This window comes from Scyliorhinus canicula, chromosome 14 (assembly GCF_902713615.1).
Source record: "Scyliorhinus canicula chromosome 14, sScyCan1.1, whole genome shotgun sequence".
Classification (NCBI taxonomy): Eukaryota; Metazoa; Chordata; class Chondrichthyes; order Carcharhiniformes; family Scyliorhinidae; genus Scyliorhinus; species Scyliorhinus canicula.
Window position 1 is genome coordinate 42,299,390 of NC_052159.1, and position 20,007 is coordinate 42,319,396.

At 43.7% G+C, this 20,007-nt stretch overlaps 1 protein-coding gene across 5 annotated transcripts in view; it reads right to left on the bottom strand.

The window, feature by feature from the left end:
* brca2 (BRCA2 DNA repair associated) overlaps positions 1-20,007 on the bottom strand; it is a 131,382-nt gene that overhangs the window by 74,024 nt on the left and 37,351 nt on the right. For 3 of the 5 annotated variants that reach the window (XM_038818060.1, XM_038818057.1, XM_038818058.1), the window contains exons 12-15: positions 19,327-19,425; positions 11,068-11,146; positions 7,729-8,174; positions 3,967-4,157 (exon numbers count right to left, since the gene is read on the bottom strand). In XM_038818060.1, coding sequence (XP_038673988.1) covers positions 3,967-4,157; positions 7,729-8,174; positions 11,068-11,146; positions 19,327-19,425 — 815 coding nt within the window. The remainder of the gene's footprint in view (positions 1-3,966; positions 4,158-7,728; positions 8,175-11,067; positions 11,147-19,326; positions 19,426-20,007) is intronic. The other 2 variants (XM_038818059.1, XM_038818061.1) reach the window with 2 other exon arrangements.

Below are 20,007 nucleotides of genomic sequence, written 5' to 3' on the forward strand. Positions count from 1 at the left end.
TTCCTCCCACAGTCCAAAGATGTGCAAGTTAGGTGGATTGGACATGATAAATTGCCCTTAGTGTCCAAAATTGCCCTTAGTGTTGGGTGGGGTTACTGGGTTATGGGGATAGGGTGGAGGTGTTAACCTTGGGTAGGGTGCTCTTTCCAGGAGCCGGTGCAGACTCGATGGGCCAAATGGCCTCCTGCTGCACTGTAAATTCTATGACATGATGCATCTAGAGTGTGGTACTTTTCGGTAAGGTCAGTCTTGTTAAAGTTAGGCTGTTGCCAGTTGAAAGCAGATCCTGCAATGTTTTACTGGCACTATAAAGGAAATCTTGCTGGCATCTTTATGATGCATTTCGATGATTTTTTGTGGGGTGGGACTAGTGATTTTGAAGCTATTGTAATCTCGGGTTTGAGAAAAGAATTCAGGGTTGGAAGTCCGGCTTCCGGTGCATTTAAATATATTGGACTGGAAATCAGACAGACTAAGTTAGGGGTGACTTTACGTCAGCAATCTTATTTGGAAAGCATCAGCCCAATAGCAATTAGTCGTGGCCGGGTTTCACAAAAAGACGCAATGGTTTTGAAGATAGAAAAAGAGCAACTGCGAAGTTTAATTGAGCAACTGAACTGGTTACATAGACAGACTAGACCAGACGTGAGTTTTGATGTCTTAGAGTTGAGTACAAAAATGAATGATCCCAAAGCGGAAGACATAATAAGAGCAAATAAAGTGTTGGCCAAACTAAAAATGCAGGAGTGTATTTTGAAGTTCCCGGTTTTAAGTGATCTTAGGCATTTGAAACTCAGTGTATAGTGATGCGTCCTAAGCAAATTTATGTGATGGAGTTTCAAGTGCAGGAGGTTTTATAATTTTCCTTTTGGGGAACAATGGTAAATGTTACCCTCTTGTGTGGGAAACGAAGAAAATAAGGAGAGTGGTCAAAATCACTTTGGCTGCTGAGACGTTAAGCTTAGTGGAAGCGGTGGATATGGCCTTTTATATAAGTCAGATATTGACAGAAATGTGGGGATTAGGGGATTTGGATAATATACCTATTGACTGTCACATTGACAATAAATCCCTGTGGGAAAATGTGCACTCTACAAAAAGTGTCAATGAAAAGAGGTTACGGATAGACATCGCAAATTTGAAGCAGATGTTGGACAGAGGGGAAATAACAAAAATTAAATGGGTTGACAGTAGCTATCAACTATCAGACTGTTTTACGAAAAGAGGGGCTAGTTCACAGAAACTTTTTGATATTGTGAATGAAGAGCGTCTGTTTCTGTGAATGTTGTTTTTCTTCTACTCAAATAAAAAGGGGGGAATCACGTGTGTGTTTTAGCTTCTTGAAATTTTAGTTTGTTGAAATTTTGTTTTCACCTAATTGTTTTTTTTTCTCCAAGGAAGGGGAGACTGTTAAGTAATGGGTTAAGAGACATTGCAATTAGTTGTCTCATTTATGTTAAGTGTTCAATGATTGACATTGATATGTAAAGGGGCTTCAGGTGGCCTCTGGATCTGGTGATGTGTAGAGTTCTGTGCAGAGTCAGTTGCAACAAATAAAAGTGTGTTGGTGAAAAAGGAGCAGAACTTTTGCCTCTTCATACCACAGAATTGAATACGTCTAACAGGAGCTGCGTTTTGACAAGTCCCTGGGTCCTGATGGATTTCATCCTAGGGTCTTAAAAGAAGTGGCCAGTGAGATAATTGATGTGTTGGTTTTAATTTTTTTTAAATTACTAGATTCGGGGAATATTCATTCGACTGGAAAATAGCTAATATACCTCCTTTATTCAAAATGGGAGGGAGACAGAAAACAGGAAATTATAGGCCAGTTAGCTCAACATCTACCACAGGGAAAATGTTAGACGCTATTATTAAAGATGTTATAACAGAACACTTAGCTAAATTCATGATCAGACAATCAACTTGGTTTTGAAAAAGGAAATCACATTTAAACAATCGGTTGGAGATTTTTGAAGTAGCAACAGGTGCTATGGATAAAGGGGAATCAGTGGATGGGCTTTACTTAGATTTTCAGAAGGTGCCTAGGTGTCTCATCGAAGATTATTACAGAAAATAAAATCTTGTGGTATAGGGGGCAACATATCGTCATGGATAGAAGATTGGCTAGCTGACAGGAAACAAACAGTAGGCATAAATGGGTCATTTTCCAGTTGGCAGGATGTGACAAGTGGTGTGCCATAATGCTGGAGCCTCAACTCTTTACAATTTATATAAATTACTTGGATGATGACACAAAGATAGGTCGGAAAGTAAGTTGTGAAGAGGATATAAGGGGGCTACAAAAGGATATAGATAGGTTAGGCGAGTGGGCAAATATCTAGCAAATTGAATATCATGTGAGAAATGTGAGTTTATCCATTTTGTCAGAATGAATAAAAAGTATTTTATCTAAATGATGGAAGATTGCAGAGCTCTGACATGCAAAAGGGTCTGGGTGTCCCAATTCATGAATCAAATGTGCAGCAAAGAATGTTATTGATTATTCTGAGGGGAATTAAATACAAAAGCAGGGGGGTTATGCTTCAGTTGTTCAGGATATTGGTGAGACTACATCTGGAATACTGTGTACGTATTGATCTCCCTACTGATGGAGATGTAAAGCAGTTCAAAGAAGGTCAATTAGATTAACATGTGGAATGGATGGGTTGCCTTATGAGGAAAGGCTGGACAGACTAGGCTTGTATCCTGGAGTTTAGAAGAGTAAGAGACGATTTGAGTGAAGCATACAAGATCCTGAAGGAACCTTATAGGGTGAATATGGAAAGATGTTTCCTCTTGTGCAGAACTAGGAGCCACTGGTTAAATATAAGTCACCAATTTAAGACAGGTGGGGATTTTTTTCTCTGAGGATTGGGAGATTTGGAATTCACTTCCTCAAAAAGGAGGGTTAAGGCAGAGTCGTTGAATATCTTTAAGGTGGACAGATTTTTGATAAACCAACAGAATAGGAAATTAGTTAATTATAGATGTGAATAGATTGTGGATCTGACTCTCATCTCAAACATGGTTTTAGGTTTTTAGAACATTGTGGCTTTAGAGCAAGGAACATCTCTTTCAAGCATAGTTCATTGGATATTTATTGTGCTAGCTTCAAGGATTTGAATCTCTTATTAACTGAAAGGCTCCTACCAGGGGTTTAGACTTCTAGGATCGCCACGCTGAAAACAGACAGAGAATAAGGGAGTTAGACAATGTAGGTCTAGCTTAGGCGAGACTGTGGGAGATGGAGGGGTGTGTTACACGTTGAACTGCGTTTATATCTGTACTTGTGTTTTTAGTTATTATAAAACCATAAATGCCACAATAAAATGTTCTTTAAAAAAAAGAGAGAATAAGTTCTAGATACAAGACTCCAGTGTTAAAGAAAGCAGAACTAAAAGTTCTGACCTGAAGTGGCTACGATTAACTGGGAGTCTACAACTGTCGGAGAGTTGAAGGGAATACCTTATGGAAAGCGAATGGTCAAAGAAATCTCAACCCTTACACGAATCTTTGAAACAGTACTCAGACCAAGTGGTTAATCTTCCAAATTTTGATAAGTATCTTACTTGAGTTTTGGAATTGTGCGCATGAAATTGGCATTTGAATTAGGAAGTTCAGTTTAGTAAATAAGTAACTCTATTCGTTGTACTTTTAATACGTATAAGTTACTGATTTCTACCAAGATAAATAACATAGATGCTTGAAATATGAGTGATGATCTTTTGAAACATTCTATCAAACAAATTAGGCAGTCAGCCAATTGAAGTTCAACTGAATGTTGCTTGGTCCAATGAGATATATTATCGGAAACACAAGTTTCAATTAAACATGTGCTCTGTGACCAAGTCTAGTGCGATGAGTACATTTTAATTTGGCATTCAGGTATATTCTGTAAATTATTGCCCATAAATACATGAACTATTTGAATTTAAAAGAAATTAATAACTGCAATGCAATTTGTACCTGTTCTTCTGTAAAAGAAGTTGGTACTTTTCCTTCAACTGCTGAGTGCAGCGATATTCTTGGTGCACCAGAGGTTTTAGTCCTGTACAAACTGCCTGGCAGTGGATGAATCGTTTGCCTCCGCTTCTTTATTAATCTCATTTCCTGTAGATCCCTTGCACAACTCCAATTCTGAACTAACCTAGATAAACCTGTAAACACATCAAAATAATTACTTGCAGGGAGGCCAGAAAAGGCTCATTACCCGGTCACCCTGCCTAATCAGCATTAATAATCTTACCATAAAACGGCTGACAAGTCCAGGGACATTTCCTTTTTTCAAGGTCAATAGGTTTTGATCATTCTAAGATAATCAACTGAGACAATGAAATAAGCTTTGTTGGAAATCATTTCAATTACTTTGATTTAAATTAAATTGAAACACCTGAGATTCCAAATGGCCCATCGTCTTTACTTTCTTCCTTCCCTATTCTCAATCCTGTATCCATATACTTTAATCTTGGGATAGAGAACATTTAGAAAACCTGGCTATTCAATCGGCAAAAAATACAGTTTTACGGGTTACTTACTGCCATTTAAAATACCAACAGGCATTGACTTAATTACACAAAACCCAGGAGAGAAAACACAACAAGGTACCTTCAGAGTGAGATGGGTGTGGCTGTCATTTACATCTGACAGTTATATATTGTACTTCTTTACCTACTTGGTCCAATCTGTTCCATTATTTCAAGGGTATCAATGCATGTTTTAAAGTTAAATTTCGTTTTGAATCCTATTACAATTTTAATAACTTTCATTCTGCTACATTTGCAAAGCAACTTAGTTTATATTTTGACAGAACTCTAGCCACATAATAGACCATCTGAAGTCAAACATGGGGATCATCAACAGACTGTATGAATACAGATGATCAAGTAAAGGAACAATACTTGAAGGGTCAGTGTCACGTTCTCAAATTTTTTAAATGGTAAAGAAAATTCTCACGTTCAATGCCATATTCTACTTCTGCAAATATACACATTTTTCTGCCCAGCATCCAGGTGAACAATAGCAAAAACCAGGCACTGTTACAGAGAATATTTTCCCTGTGCACTGACCATTTAATTCTCCTCACTTGGAGTAAGAATATTGTAGCTCAGTCTCTGAACCAACAACTGGTTTTATTAATTTAAAAAGAGAGTCGAATGAACAGTAGCAATGCGTTTCTCTACTAAGAAACAATTCTCACCTTCTCCAAAGAGTTGATATCTAGAGTTGAACTTCAGACACTGCAATACATTGGGGAGGGGCAAGGTTAACTGGATACTTTGGTCCAGGAGGCAGCTACACCCTTTAGGCTAGGTACTTCTGATTCAGTTTGACATCAGGGATAGGAGTGTGACTTAGAGAGAGGCAGGTATGGTGATCCAGAAAATAGCAATGAACCACCGTCAGCCCTTGCAATTATCCAACAAAATTGATGTCCTTGCAGCTTGTATAGACAACAGCTGGAAGTGAAGGGAGGATGAGCAAACTGATCACAGCATTATTATGCAAGGGGGTCAGTCAAGTAGAGTTGCAAGAAGGCACGTATTGTAGTAGAGAACTGGGGAGGAATTCTCCGACCCCCGGCAGGGTCGGGGAATCGCCCTGGGCCGGCGTAAATCCCGCCCCCGCCGTGGCCAGAATTCTTCGCCACCCGGGAATCGGCGGGGGCAGGAATCACGCCGCGCCGGTCCCCCCGTGTCAGTCGGCAGGCCCCCCGCAGCGATTCTCCGGCCCGCGATGCGCCGAAGTCCCGCCGCTGTCAGGCCTCTCCCGCCGACGTGGTTTAAACCACATCTGGTGCCGGCAGGAGCCCTGGGGACCTGGGGGGTGGGCGCGCGATCAGACCCCAGGGATGCCCCCACTGTGGCCTGGTCCGCGATCGGAGCCCAGCCATCGGCCGGCGGGCCAGTGCCGTGGGGGCACTCTTTTTCTTCCCTCATCAGCAATGGATGACCTGTCCTCCCCTTAGCATGTTTCCTCTTCCTTGGGATGAATTTCTGTTGTGTCTGCCGAATAACCCCCAAAAACTCCCCAGATGTTATGCGCTGGTCAGCACAGAAAGAGGAGGATACTGCATATGAAGAGTACATGTGCACAGTCATGGAAGGTGGTAGGATAGGCTGAGAAAGCGATGAAAAAATCATAAGGATCCAGGGCTTTATAAATAGAAGCATAGAGTACAAAAGCAAGGAGGTTATGATGAACCTTTAAATGACACTGGCTCAGCCTGAACTGGACTACTGTGTTCAAATCTGGGCCCAACACTAGAAAGGATGCAGAAAAGATTTGCACAAATAGCTCGAGGAATGAGGAACTTCCTTCCCTCCTTTAATCTGGAGGTTTTTAAAGTTCCAGTTTGGCGATATGTAATCATTTCCCATTTACCGTGTCCCATCTTTATGAGATCTTATCTGCAGCTTGCGTCCATTCATTTTGAGTTTCTCAATTGACCAAGGGGAGCCAATGGGTGTGGTACATCTGGATTTCCAGAAAGCTTTTGACAAGGTGCCACACAAAAGATTGCTGCATAAGATAAAGATGCATGGCATTAAGGGTAAAGTAGTAGCATGGATAGAGGATTGGTTAATTAATAGAAAGCAAAGAGTGGGGATTAATGGGTATGTCTCTGGTTGGCAATCGGTAGCTAGTGGTGTCCTTCAGGGATCAATGTTGGCCCCACAATTGTTCACAATTTAGATAGATGATTTGGAGTTGGGGACCAAGTGCAATGTGTCAAGTTTGCAGACGACACTAAGATGAGTGGTAAAGCAAAATGTGCAGAAGATACTGGAAGTCTGCAGAGGGATTTGGATCATTTAAGTGAATGGGCTAGGGTCTGGCTGGTGGAATACAATGTTGATAAATATGGGGTTATCCATTTTGGTAGGAATAACAGCAAAAAGGATTTTTACTTAAATTATAACATATTACAACATGCTGCTGTGCAGAGGGACCTGGGTGTCCTAGTGCATGAGTCGCAAAAAGTTGGTTTACAGGTGCAACAGGTGATTAAGAAGGCGAATGGAGTTTTGTCCTTCATTGCTAGAGGGATGGAGTTTAAGACTAATGAGGTTATGCTGCAACTGTATAAGGTGTTAGTGAGGTCACACCTGGAGTATTATGTTCAGTTTTGGTCTCCTTACCTGAGAAAGGACGTACTGGTGCTGGAGGGTGTGCAGAGGAGATTCACTAGGTTAATCCCAGAGTTGAGGGGGTTGGATTACGAGGAGAGGTTGAGTAGACTGGGACTGTACTTGTTGAAATTTAGAAGAATGCGGGGTGGGGGGGGGGAGGAATCTTATAGAAACATATAAAATTATGAATGGAATAGATAGGATAGAGCAGGTTGTTTCCACAGGCAGATGAAATCAGAATTAGGGGGCATAGCCTCAAAATAAGGGGAAGAAGATTTAAGAATGAGTTTAGGAGGAACTTCTTCACCCAAAGGGTTTTGAATCTATGAAATTCCTTGCCCAGTGAAGCAGTTGAGGCGCCTTCATTAAAAGTTTTCAAGATAAAGATAAGTTTTTTGAAGAATAAAGGAATAAAGGGTTATGGTGTTTGGGCGGGAAAGTGAAGCTGAGTCCACAAAAGATCAGTCATGATCTCATTGAATGGCAGAGCAGGCTTGAAGGGCCAGATGGCCTACTCCTGCTCCTCCTTCTTATGTAATGGAAAACAAGTGACAGAAAAATATCCTTAGTTAAATAATTAACAGTGCAAAAGTAATACCTTCAGAATTGGCTTGAAGTTTTTCTGAAGTATCGGACATTGACTGAAGTTTATCATCAACACATCCAACTACCACTGGGTCACCTTCTAATGCACCATCGTCTTGCAACTGTTTGCTGCAGTTAATGGATTTCATAGAAATCCCAAATTCAGTTTGTATTGGAGAACTCATTTTCATATTCTCTAGCGTTTCCATTCGAGTCGAACTTGGAACAGTTTTGAATGGTGGAACAAAAACGTTTGCTGGTTTTGATGTACTCTGTCTGCTGCTGTTCTGTTGAATAGAATCACCCGCGTGCCTTTGGAATGGAGGTTTGAATACTATAGCTTGTCCTTTCAGCGACGTGGCTTCATGTTGAAGGCATACATTATGTTGAATTGAGTTTTCTTGGACAGAGAATGTGATATTCGGGGAACTTGACTGCTGTTGAATTCTATTTGAAATGCTGTTAAAATATATAAGATAGAACAAATTCAATGCAAGGTTTCTTTTTGAACATAATTTGTTGGTGACTACCTCTATTATATTTTTAATTTCAAAATCTAGTTTTCAAGGAAGGATACACTCACATTGTAACGTTGTGGACCCAAACTGAATCCCAAGTTTAAAATTTAGGTTCAGCTAGGATTTTCAAGTACAAGTGTAAAAGGTTCATTTTACTTTGGTTAGGGATGAACTAGAGATTACTTCCTGCATCCTTTGTTCAAATATGTTTACTAGGTAGATCACCTGAGCAGTAGTAATAAGGGCTGCATGGCGTGCAGTGGTTAGCACTGCTGCCTCACGGAGCCACAGACCTGGGTTTGATCCCGGCCCCGCTGTCTATGTGGAGTTTGCACATTCTCCGTGTCTGCGTCGGTCCCATCCCCTACAACCCAAAAAAAAATGTGCAGGGAAGGTGAATTGGCCACGCTAAATTGCCCCTTAATTGGAAAAATAAAAACTGGGTATTCTAAATATTTTTTTAAAACTAAGAAGTCGCAACAAAGGGTTCTCTGGAAGAAAAACTACAGGTTGAAATCATCCCAGGTTCCCCAAAGTTCTGAAGAAAAGGGAAAAGTTCACATGGAAATATAATAACTTACAAAGAAAGCTCCATAGAGAATGTAACAACACATACTATTGAAATTAGTCAATTTCACGATTGATACCACTCACACAAATATCTGCCACTGTCAATTGCAGGAACTAATTTGAGGACTGAAATTGTGACAATTTATCAGAAGGACATACATATGAAACATCATAAATTCAGAACCACATTTGTTATATGCATGCATAATGAATTTTAAATTCAGCAGATTTTAACGTACAGTCTATAGGTTCCAGATCCATCACTGAAAACTTATTTTGCAAAGCCAAATTTAAAACTGGAGACAAAAAAAAAGTCTAAAATGTGGAACACAGGTTGACAATAGTGAATTCCTATCTTCAATCATCTTTTCACCTGGAAATGATAACAGCAAACAAGGTAAACTTTACAACTGGAGAGAGAAATAAAATCAAGCGTTGGAATTCTGGCTCGGGACAGGAAGGCTGACAGCTAGGATACTAATGGAAAGTTAATCGATCACTTACATGGACGTTTTCCCTCAGATTGGGCATGCTGCCGGGTGGGTCAAACTGCTGGGTGAAATTTGGTCGCCTCCTAAGGAGTTCTTTGGGGTGGGGCTCTCCTTTACAGCAACACTACGGCCCTTGGAAGGGTCCCTGGCGGCATTGCCGCTGGTATTTGATAGCCCCCTAATTCCAATTGTCAGGCCTTGATTGCTTGGCACTGGCATTCCCAAACCCCACTTACCTCTGAGGGCACCTAGCCACTAAGCCATTCTCCCGCCACAATGTATGCCTGCGCTGGTGCTGCCAAGGTTGGTGAGTTTCTGGTCCTCTGAATGGCCCAGCAGCAATTCAGAGTGGACCACCGAGCCATTCTCCCCCCCCCCCCCCCCCCCCCCCCCCCCCCCACAATGTATGCCTGCGCTGGTGCTGCCAAGCGTGGCGAGATTTTGGTCCTCTGAATGGCCCAGCAGCAATTCAGAGTGGACCACCATTCAACAGTTGCCCCAGCCATTTAATTGGCCAACACCAGCAAAATGCCACCCAGGAACTGGCCACCTGCCAAAGTGGGATCGTCTTCAGCCTTTGGCCCCAGCAGTGGGACTTCTGCCCCATCAACAGAGTTAATCATCAACACACCTGCACATTTCCCAGCAGACGCATAAAAACTGGGACTCGCAAAAGCTTGGCAGGAGTTCTTTAGCCATTCTCTCAAATGGAGACGGTAAAACAGGGTGCTGTTGGTGGTGCAAATGAAAGGCAGACTAAAATGGAAGCCACACAAAGCAAAGAATATACAGTAACGGCTCATGTTAGTAGTGGTTATTTTACTACACTTTTAATTCTGAGGTCTGGGCTAATAATCCAGAGAATGCAAGTTCAAAACTCACAATGGTAATCTGAGAATTCAATTGCAGTTTAAAATAAATCTGGAACTAAAACGTTGGTATAATGAATTGACGCAAATAAACATATTTGGTTCACTAACGTCCTTTAGGGAAGGAAATTTGCAGTTCTCATCTGATTTGGTGAGTGACACCAGTCCCATATAAATGTCGACGAGTCTTAACCGCCCTCTAAAGTGGCTCAGCAAGCCGCATCAAATCTTTAGCAATGGTTTCAGAAGGTTCATCCCTATCTTCTCAAGGGAAGATAATACATGTTGGCCTTTCCAGTGACACCCACGTTACGAGAACAAACTAAAAATGGTAACATTAAACTTGTATAAGTGGCAGCACGGTAGCATTGTGGATAGCACAATTGCTTAACAGCTCCAGGGTTCCAGGTTCGCTTCCTACTTGGGTCACTGTCTGTGCGGAGTCTGCACATCCACCCCGTGTGCGTGGGTTTCCTCCGGGTGCTCCGGTTTCCTCCCACAGTCCAAAGATGTGCAGGTTAGGTGGATTGGGCATGATAAATTGCCCTCAGTGTACAAAATTGCCCTTAGTGTTGGGTGGGGTTACTGGGTTATGGGATACGGTGAAGGTGTTGACCTTGGGCAGGGTGCTCTTTCCAAGAGCCGGTGCAGACTCGATGGGCCGAATGGCCTCCTTCTGCACTGTAAATTCTATATGATAAGTCTTTGTTTAAGTCACAGTTACTGTACTCAAAGCTCAATTTGGAGCATTGAATTTAAAATACAAACCTTTTGTGCAGCAAGAATTAAATATTATTGTGAAAGCAAAATCTATAAACTATGTAACAAAATAGTCAAATGAAAATTCTAGTTTCATTTTGATTCAAAGTTAAATTTCATTTTTGAAACAATCTACTGAAATTACCTTTTGTCTTCAGGTGGACCACAGGTGACAGGCTTCAGCGGAACGTGATACATGAACTTTCTGCGATCGCGAAGTACACCTGAAATTTAAAAATTACATTTTTTCATCCCATAAAATATCTATTGCTTTTTAAAAAATAACTGCAAACTAATTGTTTATCTCCATTAGATGAGGCTTAAATATGATTAATTTTTTGTTAGAAGGAGATTATCTGCTTAAATATTTTACTTCTTTACATTGGAAAAATATCTGGATACCACTTTGTGAATGCTATATTTCAATGAGGCAAATTCTCAAAAATTGCAATTCATCTAAGTAACTGATTGATAAGAAGCCTTCACAGTTATTGTGAATACTCAAATAACTTTGAAAAGGCTCGTCTCCACCTTCCAGTAACTGCAGCTAGTATGGTCCCCATTATCCTGCAACTCCAAATGGCATCAGGTCAATTTGCCAACACCTATCCATGGTTGTCAAAAATTTTACTGGAGCTTTACTGGGAAATATAACACCTAATTTTAGGTCCGCTGGGATCGGTTTTAGAGATAGATTAGCAATAGGTGCTGCCTCCCTTCCAACTTGGGAAAATATTGCTGCATAGTAAAATAGGGACATGTGCCACGTGCACAATTGACACAAAGTCAATTGCAGATCACAGACATTTGTCTTTAATTGTTTAGTCTTTCAATGTTTCAGTTGGAAAAACTCATGCTACTTTTCATTAATTACTTAAACATAGGGCACAATCTTCCCAAAAGGGAACAAAGTTCGCGAGAGAGCGCGTTTAGCCGCGTGTTTCCCAGCACTCGCAGTGCCGGTAAACATGTGGCAATTCAACAAGACTCGCTTTAAATAAGGGGCCTAAACTAGGAAAGCGCTGCCAAGGCTGCACATAACCCCTTTTTTACAATGGTGAGCTCTGCTCGCCGGAACACCCCATTACAGCAAAAGATCGGGCTGCCATTTTTAAAAATCCCGACTTCCCCCAGCCAGCCCTAACACAACATCCCGCCCGCCCCAGCGGCAACCCCAGCAGATCGCTTGCCAAAAATGCCAGCTTGACACCTTGGCAATGCCAACCTGGCAGCGCCACCTGGACACCTCAGTGCCAGGGTATCAGGCTGGCACTGCCAGGGTGCCCAGCTAGCACCAACAGTGCCAGGGCACCACCATGCCCAAAAGACATGCAGTTGGGGGCCTTTGATCCCCTTGGAGACCTTCACGAGTGCCGTTCAGTCTAGTCCCCATTTGTGGGGACCAGTACCAAACAGCACTCACCCGAGGTCCCAGAGGTGAAGGAATTGAATTCTAAAGCCTCAGGTACCTTGGAAATCTGCACATTAGAGTACGGCTTACTGCGTCAGTCTGGGCCCTCTCCCAGCGACTCTGGGCGAGCCTTTCCTCCCAGGCGGCACTGGCTGCTGTATGGCTCACCCTCCTGAACCCTAGGAGGAACAGGACATCGCTCATGGCCTCCACAGCATCTAGCAGCCTCCCCAGATCAACAAGCCCAAATCTTGGGGCTGGACTTCACGGTGCCATTATTGCGATCTGGCTGGGGTTGGGGCCTCGTTTAGTGGACCAATTTATTTTGAATAGCATTGCAGACCTCACCGGGTAGAGAAGCTTGCGGGTATTCCTGAATGCTTCCACACTTAAGAAACCTTTCCCGAGAATTGCGCCCGCAGAATTTTGTCCACAATGGGTCTAATGAAATATAGTCAGGTTAACGAAGGGTTAATAATTACATCTGTGTGTAAATCGAGGGCGTTACTAATTCTCTGTATTTAAGACAGCCTCTCGGAATTCTGGGAGAAGCATGGTGAGAAGCAGAAGCTGAGAGCAGATTGAATGTTAAATTAGAGATAGATAGCACGAGGTCAAATCATAGTGTAGCTAGTGACCAGATAAAATATTGAATACTGTAATACAGATTCAATATCATTTATTATCATCGATAGCTCAGTAAAGTGTTCAAACTTCATTTAATTAGTAGTGTAATAATAAATTAGTTTTGTTTCAATCTTTTGATTGGTATATTTCTTTGTCAACACTACATTGGGTCATTCTGGAAGGGAAGACAAAGAATACAACACATTACCAATCATGGTAATTTTAGCACTGGGGAACTGATGCCTGCGATACTTACTCCTCAGAGATTGAGGCATCATTTCAAAGGGCACCCAGATCTCAAAGCAAGTTTGAGGGTCACCCACAACCCCACCCACAGACATCGCGACCTTCCGAAAACATGGCCAACACCCCCATGCCTGGAGGGGCAGCCTCCCCCCCTCTTCCTCCCTCCTCTCCCCTTCCCTCCCTCTGCTTTCTCCTCCCTCTCCCCTTCCCTCCGCTTTCTCCTCCCTCCCTCCCTCTCCCCACCCCCTTCCCTCCCTCCTTCCTTTCTTCCCTCTCATCCTCCCTCCCTCGCCCCCTTCCTTCCCTCCCCCTTCCCTCCGATCCCTCCCTTTCCCCTCCCCTCCCACCCCTCTCCCTTCCCTCCCTCTCCCCTCACGCCCCGCAGGAATTTTATCTGGATCATGCACTGGGCATACCAGGTCTGGTGCATCACACTCGGCGTAAAACCAGTTTTGGGTCTCTCCCACTATACACCCAGTGCAATGGAATCAGCGCCGGGTGCAATGCGCTGGGAGAATTGTGTCCATCTAGAATACATACGGAATTAAGAGTTCCAAATCCCTACTAATATTTGTGTCCCTTGTGCTTGGTTTTACAAAATTGAAAATACCAGTAAATATTTTCAACAAATTGTAAAGACAATTTGATTTGTAATAAACCCGTAATGTCAATACATTCAGTAAGATTTCTTTTGCTTCTAAGTCAGTGCAATCCACACATTTTTTTTCTTCCTTTTTAAAAATAAATTTAGAGTACCCAATTATTTTTTTTCCAATTTACGGGGCAATTTAGTGTGTTCAATCCACCTACACTGCATATCTTTGGGTTGTGGGGGCGAAACCCACGCAAACACGGGGAGAATGTGCAAACTCCACACAGACAGTGACCCAGAGCCGGGATCAAACCTGGGACCTCGGCGCCATGAGGCTGCAGGGCTAACCCACTGCGCCACCGTGCTGTCCTTGCAGTCCACACATGGCTACTTTCTGGTGATATGCTGATAAGGCAATATCATAGATGGTGTGTGACCTCCAACCAGCAGGTGGCTGTGCAGACACACCATGCGGTCTCAAGACTGTGGTCATGTGACCAGGGACTCCCATATAAGCGATGACGCATCTGCTGATGGCTGTAGGAGATGGTAGTACGACATGCAAGTGAACAGTCGTGTTGGTGTAGTTCCAGAGAAGTACAAAGAAACTCCATGATAACGTGCTCTGTAACAGATTGCTATCTTACCAAGTGTGATTCAATAAAGGGTTCAATTCCCATACCAGCCTCCCGGAATGTGGCGACGAGGGGCTTTTCACAGTAACTTCATTTGAAGCCTACTTGTGACAATAAGCGACTTTCATTTCATTGCATTTTTTGATGAAAGGTGAATAATACACCATCATTCAGCTTGTCATCTCAATACTTCGTCACGTGACATATTCACTTGCATTTCAATATTTTTGTGCGTTACTGGTAAAACTGTAAGGCCAAAAGCAGCATGAACATTTTTTATGATTGTTTTAAGTGCTTACTGAGGGTGTAATTTTCAATTATTTTGGCTAAGTGTCATTTTGGGCAAGAAAAGCGAAGAGTAGCCCGCCAGTCATGGTGGGTTTTTCCATTGTATTTTTAGGCAGTAAGGAAAAAAACAATTTTCTGCAATTTACACACCGTGCCTGTGACGGGCCGATTCTGATTTTCCCACCCAGGTATTAATTGAGCTCTTCAATTAGGGGACTCTCCATCTAAACGCCTCCCAGCACTTGTTCCCAGTTAAGAAGATGGCTGCTAGGAAGGCTGCTCGGAGGTTCTCAGAAGAACTCACTAGAATGCTGGATGGGGTGGAGGGTGAAGCAGAGGCTGAACATGTTGTACCCTCAGGAAGACCAACCAACGAGGTTACCAACCCTGCATGGAGGTGGTGGCAGTTCTGGTAAGTGCAAGCTCCCTGCACAAGAGGATGGACATTCAGTGTAGCCAGGGTAAATCACTCATCTCATTTTTCAACACTCAGCCACTTGTACACCCATCACACATCCACTGGGTGCTCACTCATTGCCACCTCACAGGACCCCACCACTTGCCCTCCCACACTCTTCCTCATCTCCCCTTCCACTCTGCGTCTCATCACATTCCACCTCCCATTCACAACCACACATGCCATGTATCCTTACATTTGACTTGGCATGCAGCCTGTTTACACTCTCCCCATCTGTCTACTTGCAAGGCAGACTGGCTCACAATAAAAAGGAGAGCACACAGACAGGCAGAGATATACCCAAAATGAAAATGCTCTCGTTGTTCTAGGAGAGAACCCTCAAGAGCTTGCGGGGAGGAACAGGACCAATCCTGCCCGGAGGAAAAAGTGATGACACAAACACACTGATTAGCTGGCCTACCTCATATAAGCTTTCTCTCTCCTACCCTCATGCTCCTGCCATGCACTAATGCCATTGCCCTTCCCTTGCAGGAAGATCACTGGAACAGCTTGATCCACCATGTGGGGCTTTGAGAGAGGAGAGCAGCTCCAATGAATTCTCAGACATTGCCATCGAAGAGGCGTCACAGCTGCCACCTGCACCCTCCAGCACAGAGGCGCACAGCTCAGTAGGAATAAGTAGCAGAGAGGCTTCTGGGTCACCAGCTGGTGACTATCTCACTTGTGATGATCCACAGCACGTGGAAGCAGGTACGTCCCAGGGTTCAGGCATTCGAGGACTACTGGAACCCAGGACTCTGCTGAGCCTCAGTCAGATGACATGCCTCTGGACTTTGTTGTCCCTCAGCTACTGGAGCTATAAATGCAAAGTTGGGAACATCAGAAACGGACGACAGCTTCACTCCTTGGATTGCAAGGCTAACTAGAGGAGTCTCATCGCGTCCGTCCGAAGATACCGTGAGGTAACCAGGCCAACACGGAGGGCGGCGGCCACTTTTGAGACCTTAGTGTAGGATATGCATACTCTGTGATTCAGGGCATGGACTCTGTGATTCAGGCACTCATGTGCATCCACGAGTGCCAGATGGCAGCGAGTCTTCTTGATCTCACTCCAGCTGTCTTTCCATCCCAAGACAACCGAGGGGTCCCTCGAGCTCCCATTGGGAGGAGAAACTGGTGCATTGCCCGGTGACTTCCACCAAGGGACCCTGGGGCTGCCCAACCCTCTGACAACCCCTTCCTCACACTGACACAACTTCAACTCCGCACAGTGCACCCGTGCTGCCTGAAAGCAGGTTGAGGCCGTTGTCATGAGAATGTCACTTTAAGAGATGTTTGCTCATGTTACTGCAGTGATGTTAAAGTGTGGGTGGAGTTGAGCTCTGGCTCTGCTTTTTAGTTTCACTTTGATAAAAGCTTGGCTGTGTCTGTTTTTTTTGGTTTAGTTTCAGTGTTGCGCTGAAGCCAGAGAAAGCAGGTGTACTGTTGTTTGTTCACTCTGCCATGAAAAGACTATCTCTTGATCATTTGGTGAATTCAGAATTATAACTCTTTTCAGTAGTGAATTTAAACTTGATGTGCTTCTGTTAAAAGGTGTTTCTTTTGTCTTCTGGATGTTGTTTGGGAATTTATTAAGGATTACTTAGTGTTGTATTCTTCAGGGGTTGTATTTGAATTAATGGTTACTAAGATGTTCACTGTATGTTTTAAAAAGGTTAGCTTGAGTTCATAGAATAAACATTGTTTTGCTTTAAAAAATACTTTTCCATTTCTGCTGTACCACAACTGTAGACTTGGCCATGCGCTCCCCATACCACAATCTATTAAAAGTTGTGGGGCAGGTGAACTACATGATACACTTTGGGGTTCTCTAAACCCTGGCCCATAACACCCTCCATAGGATGCACGTCAGTTTAATCTCAGACAACAAGACATGACAGACAGCATGTAGACAGACGTAGCAACAGGGTTAGGAAGATAAAGGGGTTTAGTTGCAGTCTGTGCAGGGGTATTGTTAGCCACTTGTAGACAGCGAGCACTATAAAGTATGTGAGCATCTCTGTACTGTATTAAACCTGACTTCTTTCACCATCTTTGAGCCTCATTCCACAGCTCCATAACCTGCCATATATAAAGTGGCGTTTATCAAACATGTAAAGGATTGATGCTAACAAATGGTGGCACCTCCATTTCACGTTTGCGAGAATGTCAGCCCAGTACTTGGCATTCCTTCACAATGACAGAGCACCTTATGCCACTAAAACCACCACTCAAACCTGTCATTTGGGAAAGTCTAATCTCAGCACAAGGAACCCAGTAGTTACACCCTTGTGAGAACCATTCCTCTGGCACCACTGATATAGATCTTTAGGATACCCCCAAGGAGGAGCCTACATCACGCGAGATGGCTCTGTTTGTGTCTCATTGACTTGAGATTACTCTGGCCTTTGAGAATTCATGAACTGCCTTCAGCCAGGCAGGTGTCAGACATGTGCTGTAGATCTTTGAGAATCAATGCGCTGTCCTCACCTCAAGTTACCATTCTCCTGCATCGTATGGACCAGGGGCAACTGCACTCTTCACACGACAGGAGCAATATCAGCGCTGTGGTTGTGCTACCACCACACAGTGAGGAATGGCCAATTCCCGTGATGGGACCTCAGTGCCCACCTTAGTCCTGGTTTTCAGTGAAGCGGGAAGCTGTCAGGGTACCCCGTGCTTTCTTCCCAATTAAGGGCTTTGCTATCGCCCGACAGCCTTACTCTGCCTATTCCAAAAGATCCCCTCGGCACTGCCCTCCTCATCAGAGAAGACATGCAATTCAGTCATCTCCGCTTGTCAGCTCCACGCCCTGTTGCAGCGTGAGGTTGTGTAGAGCGCAGCACCTCACAACAATGCGTGAAACCCTCTGGGGCCTGTATTGGAGGGCTCCATCTCATCAGTCCAGGCACCCGAACTGCATCTGCAGGATGCCAATTGCCTGCTCTACCAAAGCGCAAGTTACAGCATGTATCTCATTGTAACGTGTCTCTGCTACACTCAGTGGCCTCTCCACAGACGTCATCAGCAAAGCCGAAATCCCAGAGAAACCAACCGTGTAGCCAATGAGCTCCCTCAAATACCTCCGGTATCTGAGCGCAGCCAAGGATGTAGCTGTTGTGGACATTTCCTTGGAATCTAGCACACACCTGCAGGGTGCGTGTGGCATGGTCGCAGACAATGTGGACTTCAGGGAGTGGAAACCCTTGTGGTTTATGAAGTGGACACCTTGATTCCATGGGGAATGGAGAGCTTTGTTCATGCAGTGGTTCCCTGCATTTATGGGAAGCCAGCTAACTGTGCAAACCTAAGGCTCTGGTGTCCTGGCAAGCCTGGATCCAGTCAAAATTAATGTCTATGCGGAGTCTGTACGTTCTTCCCATGTCTGCGTGGGTTTTCTCCAGGTGCTCCGGTTTCCTCCCACAAGTTCTGAAAAACGTGTTTAAGTGAATTAGACATTCTGAATTCTCCCTTTGTCCCTGAACAGGCGCCATAGTGTAGCGACTAGGGGATTTTCACAGTAACTTCATTGCAGTATTAATGTAGGCCTACTTGTGACACTAATAAAGATTATTATTATTATAATAAGTGACTCATGGTGACTGTTTGCTTCTCTCACTACTATATGTTGGTTACTAACAGTCTGGAAAGCTAGAACACAGGATAACAGCTGTAATTTTCCATTATATTCAGGAGAAACCAGTAAATGTGCCCAGACAGGTAAAAATAGCAGCACTGCAAAATTCTTCTCATTTAAATTGAGAGCCCAAAATAATATATAATAGACGAGGGAGGTGACCCAGTGACAAAATATAGTTCTAAATGAAATCAAACGGTGGCCAGCACGGGGCACAGTGGTTAGCACTGTTGCCTCACAGCATCAGAGACCCGGGTTCGATTCCCACCTCGGGTGACCGTCTGTGTGGAATTTGCGTGGGTTTCCTCAGGATTCTCCGGGTTTCCTCCCACAGTCCAAAGATATGCAGGTTAGGGGGATAGGATGGGAAATTGGGCCTAGGTAGGGTGCTCTTTCGGAGAATCGGTGCAGATTTGACGGGCCGAAAGGCCCCCTTCTGTTCTTTAGGATTCTATGAAACACAAACATGAATAAAGTTTTAGAGCCCAATCATACACAATTAGCAGCCTACCTTCAGGATTACATATTACAGGTTTGAATGCAACATTGTGGTCAGTGTGTTTGGTTCTGTTAAATTCCGATAAGAGCTGCCTTTTTGGTCGAGGTTCCTCTGAAACAAAAATCATAAAAATTTATTAATACTAACTATGAATTAAGGTGAATGCCAATGTTCATTTTTTTCCATGCTCATGCAGTTAACTGTTCCAGTGGAGAAGGATGTTCATGGATTTTAAATTCAGTGCAATGGGTCAGAAAGTAAATATGAATCTGAGAGTGCAGCATCAATGGGTTAGAGCAGGACAGCTTTGAATGATATTGCATTCGTAGAAAGAAGATGGGTGGTTGGCAAAGGACATCTAGAGAGAACAAAAGTGTTAATGAAATTTTATGTAATGGCAGAAATGGCTGATGTTAAGGAGATGGAAAGAAGCAGTCTTGGTAGCATACAAGATGCCATGTTGCCATTTGTTTGCGCACGGGATCGGGCTGGGGGTGCCCCACACCCGGACAATGTCATCTCCCACACACATGGGTATTACCCCCTCTTCAGGCTTTCCCAGGACCCCTGGACTAGGCGTCCCTGGTCATGCACTCAGATCCTGCACGTAGCAACTGGCGGGTGTGTTCGGGGACATGTTCAATCTCTCCCTACTCCGTTCCAAGGTTCCCACGTGCTTCCAGAAGACCACCA